The sequence below is a fragment of the Ruditapes philippinarum genome, unplaced genomic scaffold (genome assembly GCF_026571515.1).
Source record: "Ruditapes philippinarum isolate M1 unplaced genomic scaffold, ASM2657151v2 ctg2084_1_1_1_1, whole genome shotgun sequence".
NCBI classification, from domain to species: Eukaryota; Metazoa; Mollusca; class Bivalvia; order Venerida; family Veneridae; genus Ruditapes; species Ruditapes philippinarum.
The window spans coordinates 54,384-72,254 of NW_026866378.1; the positions used below are offsets into that span (position 1 = coordinate 54,384).

The 17,871-nt window shown below is 34.3% G+C and overlaps 1 protein-coding gene across 1 annotated transcript in view; it reads left to right on the forward strand.

Moving 5' to 3' along the window:
* The window catches only part of LOC132732335 (tetratricopeptide repeat protein 17-like), an 85,752-nt gene that overhangs the window by 20,204 nt on the left and 47,677 nt on the right, over positions 1-17,871 (forward strand). The window contains 7 exon segments of the mRNA XM_060718741.1: positions 5,034-5,164; positions 5,591-5,698; positions 6,886-7,019; positions 7,668-7,863; positions 8,636-8,713; positions 9,455-9,679; positions 10,214-10,468. Coding sequence (XP_060574724.1) covers positions 5,034-5,164; positions 5,591-5,698; positions 6,886-7,019; positions 7,668-7,863; positions 8,636-8,713; positions 9,455-9,679; positions 10,214-10,468 — 1,127 coding nt within the window.

Sequence of the window (17,871 nt, forward strand, 5' to 3'; positions counted from 1 at the left end):
AATGATGTGTACATGCAGGCCACTGCATCTGAACACTAGAGATGATATGTACAAGCAGACTTCTGCATCTGAACCCAAAAAATGATGTGTTGAAGCAGATGAGTACATCTTAACCTCAGAAAAAATGTGTCTAAGCAGGTCTCTGCATCTGAACCCCAGAGATGGTGTGTTTAAGCAGAAGTCTACCTCTGAAGCTTATAGATGATGTGCACAATCTTCTGCCCCTGAACAAGAGATGATGTTTACAAGCAAGCTTCCACATCTGAACCCAGAGATGATATGTACCAGCATCTGAACCCAGAAATGATGTGTCAAAGCAAGCTTCAAGCAAGCCCTTGCATCTGAACCCAGAGATGATATATTAACATCTGAACTCAGAAATGATGTTTACAAGCAAGCTTCCACATCTGAACCAAGAGATGATATACCAGCATCTGAACTCAGAGATGATATACTAACATCTGAACTCAGAAATGATGTTTACAAGCAAGACTCCACATCTGAACCCAGAGATGATATACCAACATCTGAACCCAGAAATGATGTGTCCAAGCAAGCTTCAAGCAAGCCCTTACATCTGAACCCAGAGATGATATACTAACATCTGAACTCAGAAATTATGTTTACAAGCAAGACTCCACATCTGAACCCAGAGATGATATACCAGCATCTGAACTCAGAGATGATGTTTACAAGCAAGACTCCACATCTGAACCAAGAGATGATATACCAACATCTGAACTCAGAAATGATGTTTACAAGCAAGACTCCACATCTGAACCCATAGATGATATACCAGCATCTGAACTCAGAAATGATGTTTACAAGCAAGACTCCACATCTAAACCAAGAGATGATATACCAACATCTGAACTCAGAAATGATGTGTCCAAGCAAGCTTCAAGCAGGCCCTCCATCTGAACCAAGAGATGATATACCAGCATCTGAACTCAGAAATGATATTTACAAGCAAGACTCCACATCTGAACCAAGAGATGATATACCAACATCTCAACCCAGAAATGATGTGTCCATGCTAGCTTCAAGCAAGCCCTTGCATCTGAACCCAGAGATGATATACTAACATCTGAACTCAGAAATGATGTTTACAAGCAAGACTCCACATCTGAACCCAGAGATGATATACCAGCATCTGAACTCAGAAATGATGTTTACAAGCAAGACTCCACATCTGAACCCAGAGATAATATACCAACATCTGAACTTAGAAATGATGTGTCCAAGCAAGCTTCAAGCAGGCCCTCCATCTAAACCCAGAGATGATATACCAGCATCTGAACTCAGAGATGATGTTTACAAGCAAGACTCCACATCTTAATCCAGAGATGATATACAAACATCTGAACTCAGAAATGATGTTTACAAGCAAGACTACACATCTGAACCCAGAGATGATATACCATCATCTTAACTCAAGAAATGATGTTTACAAGAAAGACTCCACATCTGAACCCAGAGATGATATACAAACATCTGAACTCAGAAATGATGTGTCCAAGCAAGCATCAAGCAGGCCCTCCATCTGAACCAAGAGATGATAATGTACAAGCAGACTTTTGCCTCTAAACTCAGAGATGTTTAATATCCTAAGTCTATTTCTCACATCCTCATTTCAGTACTATTTAATGTGTTGATCACTTATTACCTGACATAGATCAAATAGTAGATTACAATTTAATCACAAAACAAAATTAGGCTAGACAATTATTCATATATGATGTTTAATATTTACATTACTTATGATAATATTTGACCTGGTGATAGATATTATGATTATAGAGATATGAAATGCATGTATATTAAGTCTTGAGATAAGTTCACTGTTAAGATTACTCTGAAATCAAAATGATAAAAGATTGTTTGAATTTTGAGACTTCATTGGGCATAGCTCTCTTTGTAAAACTTCCTTTATACCTCAGCAACAAAATATTTTGAAAATTACATCTTCACTTAGTATATACATTCAGTGCTTTGACATACTTAATTTTGACATATGATAAACTGAGCTTTAACTACCACAAATTGAGCTTTGAATTAGGGCAAACTTTGCTTTAATAAACTTAGCTTTGACATATTGAGCTTTTGCAAACTTGCTTTGTCATAATGAAATTTAACATACTTGACATTGACATACTGAAATATACCATACTGAGCTTTGACATACTGAAATATAACTTATATAGCTTTGACATACTGAGCTTTGACATACTAAGCTTTGATATACTGAACATTGAACCTCTGAAGTTTGATATACAGAGCTTTGACAAACTGAGCTTTAACATACTGAACTTTGACATTCTGAATGATAATATACTGAGCTTTGACATACTGAGTTCTGACATACTGAGCTATGATACACTAAGCTTTGACATACTCGACTTTGATATACTGAACTTTGATATACTGAGCTTTGACATACTGAGTTTTGATATACTGTTCACTGAGCTTTGAAATGCTGAGCTTTGATATACTGAGATTTGATATACCGAGCTTTGACCTACTGGACTTTGACATACTGAGCTATGACATACTGAGCTTTGACATACTGAGCTTTGACAAACTGTTCATCGATATACTGAACTTTGATATACTGAGCTTTGACATACTTGACTTTGACATTCTGAGCTGTGTTATACTGAGCTTTGGCAAACTTCTCTTTGACATAATGAAATTTAACACACTGGACATTGACATACTGAGCTTTGACATACTGAGCTTTGACATACTGAGCTTTGACATACTGAGCTAAGATATACTTAGCTTTGACATACTGAACTTCGATATACTGAGCTTTGACATCACTGAGCTATGATATACTAAGCTTTGACATACTGAGCTTTGATAAACTGAGCTTTGATATACTGAGCTTTGACATACTGAGCTATGATATACTAAGCTTTGACATACTGAGCTTTGATATACTGAGCTTTGACATACTTGCCTTTGATATACTGAGCTTTTATATACAGAGCTTTCACATATTGAGCTTTCATATACTGAGCTTTTACATACTCAACTTTGCAAGGTTGCAGACAACTTAATTTTTAATGTACCGCAGTCACCAACATACTTATTATTGGTTTGCTTATGGTTGGTTTTCCCTTTATCAAAAGATACTTAAATAATACTTATTGTGCATTGTAAACAGTTGAAGATGATAATGAAGATTAGATAATGAAAGGTCACATAGGTCAAGGTCACATTAATCTGAAACCATGTATAATATGTATAATACTACTAATCTGTTAAAAATTTCTTTGACATATAACAGATTGAGGACAGAAGATAAAAGTATTTATTTAGAATATACCATGTAATAGATCAAGGAAAAGAAAAAATATTGGGTAAAATTCTTTTTAGCTTGCCTTTTTCGAAGAAAAAGACATGCTTTTATAAGCATTGCAACGGTGGTGTCATTGTTGTAGTTGTTATTGCTATGCAAAAAAACCAACTTTAATGCAGCCTATTAATATTTGGACATTTTAAAAGCTACCAACATGAAATTTGGTATACTGTCTTAACCATGTACAAAGGGCAGTTGTAAGGCAAGTAGCATAATTCTGAAAGCTTTTTTTTTGCAGAGAATTTTTGTCAAAGTTGCCTAGAAGGTTTTTTGTCAAAGTTAACTAGAATGTTTTTAAAAACATTACAAAATGATGTTGGTCTGCGCTGGTCACATTTGAGACGCGCCATGACAAAACCAACATAATGGGTTTGCAACCAGCAAGGATCCAGACAAGCCTGCGCATCCGCACAGTCTGATCAGGATCTATGCTGTTCCCTTACCAACCCAATTACAAGTAGAGAAACTGATAGCGAACAGCATGGATCCTGATCAGACTGTGCGGATGCGCAGGCTGGTCTGGATCCATGCTGTTCGCAAACCCATTATGTTGGTTTTGTCATGGCGCGGCTCATTTGTAGATTCTATAGTAACTTGCAGAACATATAAAATGTACAGCTCAAAATTCAACCAGGGCATGGCATGTTCATTAGCCTGGAAAGGGTTAGACATTTTCACAAATTTTGATATTTTATTTTGATAATTAAGGATAATAATGGTATAGTTGATAAGACATTGTTTATAAAAAAAACTAATTATGAAGGAGCCAAATATTAGAAAGTTCATTGATAAGATATAGAGGATATTTGTTTAGTTCAGTGTAAGATCGGAATATATTTCACCGAGTGAGCACCAAAAGGTATATTTCACAAGTGGCGCAGCCACGAGTGAAATATGAACTTTTGGTGTTCACAAGGTGAAATATATTTCGATCTTACACTAAACTAAACAAATTTTCTTTTTATTACATGCAAAGAAACGTTTTTAAAAGACATTAAACCTAATATTGAATGAAAAGCGCGCCAAATAATAATACAACGCGACGTCATTTACGACGTCACGTCATTGAGTTGGTACCCAGTACTGTGCACGCTGGTATTTCACTGAAACAACATGAGGGGCTTAAATTCAAAACAGTGAAATTATAAAAGTGGTAATTTCACTGTTTAAAATAGTGAAATTACCAGTTTTATATCACTGATATATTTCTATAAACCACCGAAAAGCATGTAATAAATTCCATGTTTTTTAAGGTGCTCGACTGAAACTTTTTTTTGACATGGTGGATTGGAAATAGTTTTTTGTTTTTTTGAAGATTTATGTTCCATTAGATGTAGGTTTAGGCAAATAACTTGTGTGCAAAGTTTCAGATTATTTACTCACTCCATTTTTCCAGAATGATTTTTCTAATTGTGAAAAATTATCAAAAAGTGAAAAACATTACACTATTCACTCAAATTAGACGAAAAATAGCACAAATGTATAATTTTCAATTCATTTCGGAGAAGTTATTTTTCTTAATTACCTTTTGCATAACTTTCTGTTTTAAGTGCCACAGTTGATGAGCAGAATTGTGTGAAAAATTCAATATTTATTGTTTTAGGCTTTTAGACCTCAGTGGAGTTCCTTTAACATAATCTCAGATTTTTGTGATATTTTATTTTTTCAGGTGAATATTGTAAGATGGGAGGGAAGGATGGTAAACAGGTACTCATGTGCTCATGGGGTAAAAAGTCCGATCCTGCTATAGAGATGGACCTCACTGTACCAGCTGACAAACCGCCCCAAGATAACCTTAAGGTTTGTTGGTTGAAATTAATTTGTTTTTTGTCTTTCTGATGGTTTCAAACAGTATTTGTTCATAGATATTTTGAAAAAGGGGCATTGGTGGCTGGGAGGTTAAGGTCGTTGAATTCAAAGCACATGCCCCTCAACACTGTTAGTTTGAATCCAGCAAGGGACTTTTAATTTTTTCAGTTGAGTAATCTATCCAGCTAGCTAAAGGAAGGTAGGTTGTTGTACTTAGATGCCCATCCATGCCTGAAATAATGCAAGGAGGGGCACCTGAGGTCTTCCTCCACCAGTAAAGCTGGAAAATCTGCATAATTATGACCTTTACATTGTTGGTGTGAGGTAAAACCTAACCCCCTCAAAAAAGAAGGATTGGCAAGTCCTGTCATAAATTAATTCGACTGATAATAGATAATTTTATACTTGTTTTTTCAGGAGGAAGATAAGAGTGCTAAAACAGAACCTGAAGTTGCTAGTACAAGAGATTATACGAAGCCTGTCAGAGGACCTAAATATACATTTGAGACTGTCAAAGTACCAAGGGTATGTTTTTAATAGTTTTTCTGTCTCTGTGTCTATACATGAGGCTCATAATTTGTGTGCACTATATTTAGGATTATGATACTGCATGTTTGTATAATCCTTTCATTGAATAATCAGGACTTTTATATAATCTTTATACAAAGCTGCTGCCATGTTATTTCTTTGTTTCTCTAATAAAGGAAGTTTGCTTAATTATTAATTTGTTATCAAGATTTTTTGAAGGGTTATATGGTCGTATTTAAACAATTATTTGCAATATAATGCAAGCCTAATGCAAATAACCATTTATATAGAGCCATATAACCTCAATAATGCTCTGCACTAATATTATAACAGGTTGTTTTTATATGAGGAGATATATGGTAAAGTTTTCATTGATTTAGCACTTGTTCAAAGCCATATTTCACACTGCTTCCTGGTTTTCATGTAGCAAAATTACATATGCAAAAAGTTTGGCATCGGATAGGATTTGATGTCAAAATGCCTTAGTCTCTAATTGAATAATGCTTAACGTACTTTGAAATTTATTTTAAACAAATTGTCATTAGGCAGAGATTATTTTAAGTAAAGGGATTTATCTGTAATGAGTGAAAAAATACTCATTACATTGGAAAAAATCAACTTGTTAGTATATTAATAACTGATGAAAAATACCTTTAGAGAAAAAATTAACATTTGTTAAGGAAGTTGGCCCCTAATGGGAAATTTTAGTACTTTTTACAAAATTAATGGCAAAGAAGAAAAGTTTAAACTAACTCAGAAAATTTTCTTAAATTCTGTGTGATTAAAAAGAATCATGATTGAAAGAAATTGATAAAAAAACATTTGGGGGTCACCATCTTACTTTTGAGTTATCTGCCTCTGTAAGCAGGGTCTTTCAAATAGAAAGACCCTGCTGAAAGTGAGTTCTTTCCAATGAAATTTCCAATTAGGGGCCTATAGCCTGAAACAGGGAAGTTATAAAACATGTAAAGATGTTGAGTTGAAAAGATGTATATTTAATAATACAAATACGAAACTGATTAAGCTTGAAGCTAAATATATTATGCCTATAATACACAAGTTAGGGAGAAAATACATGTAGAATATACAATTGTGAAACGTTTTCTGAAGAATTTAGATTAATATAGGAGTAAGTAAGAGTGTAACATACCTCTATTCATACATACAATATTCATTTATTTCAGTTTCAAGGTGTAACACCAGACTACCTTGATGAAGAATGGCCCAGCAAGGAGGAGTGTGATTTACACGTGCAGAAAGTTCCCGATGCACGAAATCTCACATCAACTTACCTGCCGCCTGAGAACAAAGGCTATGAGTAAGTGATAATGTTAAGATATTTTTGACAGGTTGATTTAGGTTGATTCCTAGGTGTCGTATTATATGGTTGAAGGAGTAAACATAGGATGTACATGTTTGTTGCTGGTGTGTGCATAAGTTGTAGGGATGTCATGGTTAGAAAAAATGCTAAAAATGCTAACCGTTAAAATTGCGACCTAATAATCGTGTTAAACGTTCAACCGACAATACTAATAAATCCTTAGATTATCAATGTTAACTTTGTTTCTTTATGACAATATATGACATTACGGTCGTATTTTGTTTTACTCAAAATTATTACAATACATGTGCGAATATGAAGTAACTTTTTTCTGTTCCTGATCAGATCGGAAAAAATACATTGTTGAATAAAATACAAACTGTCATATCTTGTTTGCCAATTTATTTTATGAGTTACGAAATGATCTGACATCTGTCAATACTTTCTGAAGGTGATTCCAGTTAAATCAACTTGTAAGCTTTTCTTTACCTCTTAGTTTTCTAAATAATATAGATGAAAATGGAAAAAATGAATGGAGAAATCTACAAAATTTATAAAGATATTCTTCAATAGTTCTTATTACATTAACTATGTAAATCAAAATATATTCTGTATGTTATTATTTTCTATGCGATTTTTTTCCAGAGTAAAGCCTTTACTTAACGAGTTTCTAGGATTGAAGGAAGGGGCGGAGCACCCGTTACCATGGTTTCCCCCAGTCTGCGTCACCTTGCTGGATATCCCAGAAGGCAATATGAAATCCCACGATGATATATATTCTATATCACTAGAGATGAGAAAAACCATTCCACTAGGACTTAAAGACCACTACCATACAGAGGTATCTGGATAAAAAAAATTCATTTTGAAAATACTTCATGTTGATAATAAATGCCTTATACACTATAAAAAACAGTGACTTTTACTTTTGAACTATCAAACTGGTGTCACAGGGAGAGAAAAATGTGCAGGCTGACCAGGACTGGAACCTGGGACCCTCTGAATACCGTACCGTGGCTCTACCAACTGAGCTATCCGGCTGCTTACACATTTTCTCCCCAAAATAGTGAACAGTTCTGAACAATGACACTTGTATGCCAGATGTGGTCTTTGTTAGTTTTCTATAGATATCTTTTAGATGAAAAGATGAATGGGTTTTTCTGACATGAAATGATGATGTTGGTCTGTGTAAGTTTCTGTAGATATCTTTTAGGTGAAAAGATGAATGGATTTTTCTGACATGAAATGATGATGTTGGTCTGTGTAAGTTTTCTGTAGATATCTTTTAGATGAAAAGATGAATGGGTTTTTCTGACATGAAATGATGATGTTGGTCTGTGTAAGTTTCTGTAGATATCTTTTAGATGAAAAGATGAATGGGTTTTTCTGACATGAAATGATGATGTTGGTCTGTGTAAGTTTCTGTAGATATCTTTTAGATGAAAAGATGAATGGGTTTTTCTGACATGAAATGATGATGTTGGTCTTTGTAAGTTTTCTGTAGATATCTTTTAGGTGAAAAGATGAATGGATTTTTCTGACATGAAATGATGCTACATTCTTGAAGGTACAGTTTTTTTGTATTAAGAATGAGAATTTTGTTGTATTTTCAGAAGTTACTCAGCTATGTGAATGAGGGTACAGTCACTATTGAAGAACTAGGACAGAGAATTCTGTCTGGCCTTAAGAAGGTAATAAGCATATGATGTTCAACACCATTAAAATCATTTAAATAGTTTATTAATAAAATTGCACAGTAGAGGTGTTGCGTATCCCTCAAGCCAGTGCTAGGGGGCGTGAGGGAAGTTGCACTTTTTCATTATCTCTCATGTACGGACTCAATCAAGCTGAGTCTGTCATTTTCATGTAATTTTCTTGTGATTTATGCTTTAGAGGGATCACCTTTTTCTCCGGATTTTTTACGTGTTTATCCATAGAGGATAACTTTAGCCATTTATGACACAAATGTTTATCTAGGGGCGTCTGTGGCCGAGTGGTTAAGGTCGTTGACTTCAAATCACTTGCCCCTCACCGCTATGGGTTCGAATCCCGACAGGGACTTTGGATTCTTTCATGTGAGGAAGCTATCCAGCTAGCTTACGGAACGTCAGTGGTTCTACCAGTTAAGCGAGAACAACGCGATATGACCTATAATGTGTCAATGTGACGTAAAACCCAAAACAAACAAACAAATGTTTATCTGTAGATGATTGGACATACTTAGTTTTCAATTCAAAACTGTTTTGTCTGTCTGCAGAGGACTTTAACCTAAGATCATATGTCTTTATTGTGATTTAACTAGAGCAGTTTTTGTTTTTTTTAATTCAAAACTGTTTGTCTGTCTGTAGAGGACTTCAACGTAAGATCTAACATCTTTATTTTGCTTTAACTAGAGCCTTTATACAAATTGTAATTACGTTTTAACGTTTCAGAGAGAGGGACCAAAATGGATATTTTACAACTTGGCCGGTTTGTACTGGAGAATCATAGGTAATAACTACCATGCTATAGAATGTTTCCGACGTTCGGTATACACAGCACCGGACGAAGTCTCTGATGTACCGGATATTAACCTCGCCAACGTTCTCTACAGATGGGCCCAGTACGACGATGCCCTAGAACTGATCAGATATACAAATCCAAACTATAAATATGAGGTAATTAAAGGGACTCGACTGAGGTTTTATTTATATGACAGGACTGGAAATAATATTTCAAGATTAATATTCCATTTAATGTAGGTCTAGGCCAATAACTTGTGAGCAAAATTTCAGACTATTCACTCACTCTGTTTCTCCATAATAAATATAAAATTTTATAATTGTGAAAAACAACCCGAAATTGGAAAGCGGTGTAATGCTTTTCACTCAAATCGGGCTTTCAATTCTTTTCTTAATTATCTTTAATTTTATTTTTCTAAATTTGCCTATCTTTCTGTTTATAGTGCCCCAGTACGTCTTTGTAAGATTCAGAGTTCATGTTTTTAGGCTATTTGACCTCAGTGAAGTTCCTTTCTTTAAGAGTTACTTAAGCAGTCTTTGCAGTAAAACTTTATGCTTAAAAACCTGTCAAGTTTCCTATGGACGTATTTCTTGTCTGCTTTTAGATCACATAGAATTTATTTTCTCTCAATACCAAGGCTTTTAAATTAACTTGTTTTCAATAATATTCTTTTCATATTTATTTTCTAGCCTGCTGCACAATTTCTTCTTGGAAACATAGAGTGGGCAAAGAAAAATTACACGGGAGCAATATGGCGTTATCAGCTTGCTTTAGAGGCAGAGCCGGGTCACACTGAGGTCATAAACACTCTGAGAGACTTGAAGTGCTATCTACGGTATCACCAGGCTGCCCAGTCGGCTGTTCCAGTTGAGGTACTGTCAAACTGTCCTGCTCTGATGGGACAGGATATGGGCCAGTCTGAAAGTAGGGTTATCTGTAGAAATGTGAGTAAATGGAAAATGGGAACCAGTCTCTTGTGCTATAAATAGATTCTTGACAAGCTTCTACTGACACTGATCTGAAAATCATTAAATCACTGTAGATTGGGAGCTTAAGTTATTTATTCTCAATGGTTTTGTATTGAATTTCTCAAAAAAAGTCTGTGAAAGACATTTTTAGCTCGACTATTCGATAAGAATAAGTAGAGCTATTGTAGTCACCCGAGCGTCGGCGTCGGCATAAGTGTCGGCGTCTGCGTCGGCGTAACCACTTATGTTAAAGTTTTTGTAATAGTTCAAATATTTTCAAAGTCCATTGACATATGGCTTTGAAACTTTGCACACTTGTTCACCATCAAGACCCCAACCTGTAGACAGGAGGAGGTAACTCTATCAAGCATTTTGACAGAATTATGCCCCTTTTTTGACTTAGAATTTACGTTAAAGTTTTTGTAATAGTTCAAATATTTTCAAAGTCCATTGACATATGGCTTTGAAATTTTGCACACTTGTTTACCATCATGACCCCAACCTGTAGACAGGAGGAGGTAACTCTATCAAGCATTTTGACAAAATTATGCCCCTTTTTCGACTTAGAATTTACGTTAAAGTTTTTGTAATAGTTCAAATATTTTCAAAGTCCATTGACATATGGCTTTGAAACTTTGCACACTTGTTCACCATCATGACCCCAACCTGTAAACAGGAGGAGATAACTGTATCAAGCATTTTTTTTACTATCAAGCACTAAGAATAGTCGAGCTTTGCTGTCCTACCGACAGCTCTTGTTTAACATAGAATTTTAATGTTATGTTGTAGAAAACATCCATAGACTTAATTAAAATTTTTTCTCACAAAGGAACTTGAAACATTGATATTTTTTTGAAATCTTTCCCTCTTATTATTATTATCTGCCTCAAAGTTATCCACTCTTTTTTTTTAAATCTATCACAAAACATTCTGGAAGAATTTCTTTGATTTTGAACATAAATCTATTGAATAATTAAATTTAAATTAGTATATAACATAAGTCAGTTATGGGTATTGAAGCAGGTTAGTCTAGCTTGAATTTAAAATACCCCCTCCCCCTATGAAAGACCCCCCCCCCTCCCCCCAAAAAAAAATAAATAAATAAATAAATAAAAAAAACAACAAAAAAACAAACAAAAAATAAATAAAAAAAACAGAAAAAGCTAGGAATAATTTATAAAGAATAAAGGGCAAAAGTAACCAATCTACAGTGTTCTGTAATTCACATACTTTTATACCATCCAGCTTGGGGTTTTCTTGCTTTAATTCACAGACCTTGGTCTGAGCATGCTTTTCCTATTCCAAATAATCCATTATTCTTTAAAATAGCCATTTTAACTTTAAAAGGAGATATTCTCCCATACAAGCAAACTTTTATAGTTACAATTTGGTAAATATATCAATAAAAAATGAAAAAAATAAAAGATCACTCTATTTGTGAACACTAGTGCACTGTGAAGCTGTAATGTTAAAAGTTTGTTTGTACCCCGGGATGAGAAGGGAAAAACCCACATTTGCAGCATTCTAGATAAGATCTATTGTTGTACCGTTTTAACAAATCATGTTTTCAATTTGATCTCAATTTCATTTACTTCATTAGTAGTGTGTGTGTGTGTGTTCGTGTGTGCTTGTGTTTCATAAATTGTTGTGAATCAGAATGTGGTGAACTTTGACTGGTTTGATATAATAATTTCCTGGTTTTTTTTGAAGGGCTATATTTATATAGTTTCAAAGAATGATAACGCAGAAATTCTAAAGAATATGCATTTATTACAATCATTTTCTTGATTAAATAGATGGCCTTAGTAAGCAAATTAGATTCATCATTAAAATAGGTAGTGCAGATTTGACCTACAGCATACCCTTTTTATATGCCCGAAAGAATTTCGGACATATTATGTTATACCCCCTGGCGTCCGTCCGTCTGTTAGCAATTTGGTTTCCGGAGCATAACTTAAGTTCTATTTGGCCCACAGTATTCAAACTTCATAGGATGATTGCCCATATTAGGAAGAAGACCCCTATCGATTTTGGGGTCACAAGGTCAAAGGTCAAGGGCACTATAACCGTAAAACTGAAAATGGTTTCCGGAGCATAACTTTATTTCCATTTGGCCCACAGTTTTTAAACTTCATAGGATGATTGCCCATATTGGTTAGAAGACCCCTATTGATTTTGGGGTCACAAGGTCAAAGGTCAAGGTCACTATTACCGTAAAACTGAAAATGGTTTTTGGAGCATAACTTAAGTTCCATTTTGCCCACAGTTTTCAAACTTTATAGGATGATTGCCCATATTGGGTAGAAGACCCCTATTGATTTTGGGGTCACAAAGTCAAAGGTCAAGGTCACTATTACTGTAAAACTGAAAATGGTTTCTGGAGCATAACTCAAGTTCCATTTTGCCCACAGTTTTCAAACTTCATAGGATGATTGTCCATATTGGGTAGAAGACCCCTATTGATTTTGGGGTCACAAGGTCAAAGGTCAAGGTCACTATTACCTTAAAACTGAAAATGGTTTCCGGAGCATAACTTAAGTTCCATTTGGCCCATAGTTTTCAAACTTTATAGGATGATTGTCCATATTGGGTAGAAGACCCCTATTGATTTTGGGGTCACAAAGTCAAAGGTCAAGGTCACTATTACCCTAAAACTGAAAATGGTTTCCGGAGCATAACTTAAGTTCCATTTGGTCCACAGTATTCAAACTTCATAGGATGATGGTTCATATTGGGTAGAAGACCCCTATTGATTTTGGGGTCACAAGGTCAAAGATCAAGGTTACTATCACCTTTAAACTGGAATCAGTTTTCGCTCAATAATTCAAGCATTAATCAACCTACAGCTAAAGTACTTTCGGGCATATAATGCCCCGCCTAGCGGTGCTCTTGTTAAAACCGTAAACTATTGGAAGTAATGGATTAGATATGAACTTTACGACAATTACGGCTCTTGGGATTTGGAAATTGAATTAATTATAATGCTCATTACGAATAGTCAATGGGTGATGTCATTTATTTATTTGTAAAAAAATGAAGTGCCAAATTTTTCAACTTTTATATGTCTGTACACTTAGATCAATAAAGTATTGGCTTTGTATTCCAGAAATATTGCTCGGAAAAGGCGAAAAAAATTTCCATGAAATTCATCTTATACACTGACTCCTATAGTCATTAAAGTTTGTCTAAACACAGAATCAAAAAGCATGTGCCATAATTATTCTGTCACTGGTGAAGAAATTGGTAATGACTAGTTAGCTACCCAGAAAAGATGTTTTTGTGGGCTGACCACCTGGCTATGTCCAAAATTGTGTTAAAATCGGTGTAAAAATACAAGCAAATGAACAATTAACTTTATGATATCATGAAAAAAAAATACATGTAATACAATTCTTACATTTGATATCATTTTATGTGGGAATTAAAGTGATAATAAACATGTACCGGAAATTTTATAAAGCTCACCACAAACTGGTCTTGTTTTTAAACCGGTTTCAACATATGTAATTGTTTGGTCATAATCTCACTTGTCGGTCCACCTAACCAGCTTTCTGGATAACTAACCAGTGAATTACCAATTTCTCAATAAGTAACTGACTATAAATCCCACATGGTTTCTGAATCAATGGTGAGAGACAAATGACCATTAGATTCAATGTTTGAGCTGTCTCACACTTGTTTCATAACACTTTCTTAGACTTGCTATTCACAAAGCTTGACAACTCGTGTAAGATCCTATAAATAGAAAAATCCAGTCCCTCAGTTGTAACCTAAATGCATTCTTTTTCTTGAAGACTTAAAGAGTTGTGTGTATGATGATGTCAACTTCCTGTAATATATAATTGAAAAAAAAAAGTTGAATGAAGAATAAAAGAATAAGTCCTTACTTGTTTTGGTAGAAGTGTTTTTGTTGAGCTAACAGTTGGTTGAGATATTGTGTGTAATTTTATTTCTCATAAACCAGATATTGTACTCACAGATCTTCACACATTTGTGTATTTGTTTTTAATCATTGTTTAAGACCCGTAAGAGAATTCAATTAGCTTTTATGTTACTTTAGAATAGTGTTAAAAGGTGAGCATGCTGTCTTTATGACAGCTCTTGTTGTTATATATGGTCATTTTTAGCTTGCCTGTTTCAAAGAAAAAGTGGAACTTTCAGATCTCTGCACCACCGTCATTGTCAACGTGCAAAACAATTTCAATGGAGCTCATTATGCAAGCATTTTAAAAGTCATCAACTAAAATATGGAATACTTGCTTACCTGATAATGACAAGGTTCTGTTGTTAGACAAGGGGCACAATTCTAAAATCAATAATTTTTTAGTTTTGCCCCTTTTTTTCGCTTAGAATTGTTAATAGACGAGGGTAAACACAGCATGTAGGGCTCATGTTTCACCTCATCAACGTCGGATAACCACGCCGTTTCAATAACATTTATCAGTTATGTTATGTTACTTGTTAATTAACCGTGGGTACCTGACAATAGTTTTACCTTTAAGGTGAATACTTTAAAGGGACTTCACTGAGGTTTTTTGACATGGAGGAACCGAAAATATTTTTTCATGATTTTTGTATAACTGTGATGAAGATCTGCACCAATACCTTGTGTGCAAAATTTCAGATCATTTCTTCACTCCGCTAACATGGTATTTTCATTTTTATTGTGCAAATTGACTCCAAAATAAAAAAGTGTTGCAACGCTTTTCACTCAATGAGGCAGAGAAAAAGCATAAAAAGTATATTTACATTATTAAGTGCACCAGTCTATTGATGAAAGATTTCAAATTTTATTATTCTGGCTAGTTAGACCTCAGTGGAGTTCCTTTAATGTTGTTGTTTTTTTGGGGTTTTTTTTCTTCAAATAATCTAAATTTGAATTAAAGATTTGAGTATCCTTGTTAAATAAGTGGGCCTTATTATTGAATTTGTATCATAAAAGAGTGACAGAGGCTAGCAGAGTCAGTAGGGTTTTGTTAAAGAGATAAAAAAAAAACTATTTATAGCACAGAGTACACTAGATGTTGTCTTGTGTAAGTATTTTTTTCCTCTCCAGTGTAGTAGTGGCTTTTCTTGAATATATATGCCATATGTAAGTATTGTTTGTTCCCCAGTATACCAGTGACTTTCCTTTATGTTGTGATGTAACATTTTTCTCCCCAGTTTTTCTACTTTAGGTTCTTTTCTCTACTTTTGATTAAATACGTCTGCTTTTCTCTCATTCATGCTTTTTGTATTCAAAATTTTTTATATGACATCATGTTATTCTTAGATGATTCAACATCTGTAAATGGATGAGTAAACATTCATTTAAAGGCCCAATAAGCCTAAAAAATTAAAAAAAAAAAAAAATGTGAACAATTTTTATTTTTGGTCCCTTGTTACTGTAGTGTTTCCAAAAAAAAATTCCCTTAGCAATTTAGCTGAACCATCTGTTGCTTCATTTGTGTTTTGGCAATTTGTATAGTTAAAGTGATTTAAAAGTGTTTTGAATTGAAGTCAGAATACGACTTTGTTAACATTTTTACTACCTCTATGAAACATAATTTCACATACAGCGCTATTTTCTCCAGGTGATAAGCATTTGATATGCTCTCTAATTGCATCCTGGCAGCGTTATTAAACACATTTTTCTACAGAAGAAAAAAAATGAATTAATTTCTCAGGCTTAATGTGCCTTTAAGTCATTAAAATTTGTTAGCGTCCCTTAAGACTTAAAGAAAGAGACAGTATTAAAGTAAGTAAAATATTTTTTTCTTACTAAATGCTTTGTTCAAAGCAAAAATTGCCAGCAAAAATAAACAAAAAAAACCCTAAAAAAACCAGAAAAACAACAACAAAAAACGGGTAAGATTTTGGATTATTAACCAAGTATTTCATCAGTTTTAGCAAAACTTTTAGAAGAGTAGTTCCGTTGTTCTACCCAATTGGGTTTTGATGTTAGAAGTAGTTTTATGTTGGATAATGTATTGCATGCAAGATCTGTCAATATGGCTAGGTCTTATTTACTTACAATAATTATTTCCCTTTGTGACTTGATTTTACTAGTCAAATACATGTACTGAGAATAGACAAGGATGCTCTCTGTATTGCAGTTCTTGTTGACTATTCAAAGAATCGAGAGAGCTATTATTCTCATCCCTGAGCATCACATCGCACTTTGGTTTCATTTTGCGTGCAAGTTGGAATCTCTAAAACCACTGAAGGGAATAGGTTGAAACTTCACACACCTGTTCTCTGTTATTGATGGGCACAAGTCGCATAACTCTGAGCAACCTGTTACAAAGTTATGCCACTTTTCTGTCAAGCTTTCAAAATAGTCAAGCCTGCTGTCTTCTGGATGACTCTTGTTAATTATCTTGATAAAAGTTTAAAGTAAATGATAATGAAGCACAATTTGATATAAAGACGTCAAGTTTTACCCTATATAGTATTATAGTACTAGTAGCACCTAAATGACCAATGGAAAGGATAAAACAAAACAAAAATCCAGTTAAATTTACATTGTATTAAATTTTAAAGGGACTCCACTGAGGTTTTTTGACATGAAAATATTTTTTCCAGATAAATGTACCATTTGATGTAGGTTTAGACCACTAATCTTTGTGCAAAATTTCAGATCATTTGCACACTCTGTTTTTCCAGAATAATGATTCAAATATCAAAAAAAGGCCCAAATTGTAAAGCTTTTGGACGCTTTTCACTCAAATCGGGCTAAGAAAATCATAAAAATACGATTTTCAATTTATTTCAAAGTATATTTCTTAACTATATTTGCATATATTTCTGTTGAAATGTCCCAGCTCATTTATGTAAGAAATTCAAATGTTATGTTTTTAGGCTTTTAAACCTCAGTGGAGTCCCTTTAAGAATTGGGTTTTGCATTTCCATTTAATGCACAAACTAAGCTACAAAATGATGCTTTTGTGTTACAAAAAAAGTATAATTTTTATGCCCACAAGTATATAGATTTGCCTTTGTCAAGCTGTCCCTCAGTAGACTAACAAGACAGTGAAATGTGGGTGGGGCATCCAGGTCCTCTAGACGTATTTCTTGATCTTATACATGTATATCCTCTTTTAATGAAAATGATTTTTAGAAATACTTACTTTTTGTTTATTTAGGGTATAAATATACTGTTATTATGTCTCCCCCACCTCGGGGGGAGACATATTGTTTTTGCCCTGTCCGTCCGTCAGTCCGTCCGTCCGTCAGTCCGTCCGTCCATTCTTTGTTTCCGGACGATAACTAGAGTTCCTTTTGACCTACAGCTCTCAAACTTCATAGGATGAATGGTCTTATTGAGCAGATGATCCCTATTGTTTTTGGGGTCAGTAGTTCAAAGGTCAAGGTCACAGTGACCGTTGGTCAATTTCTCG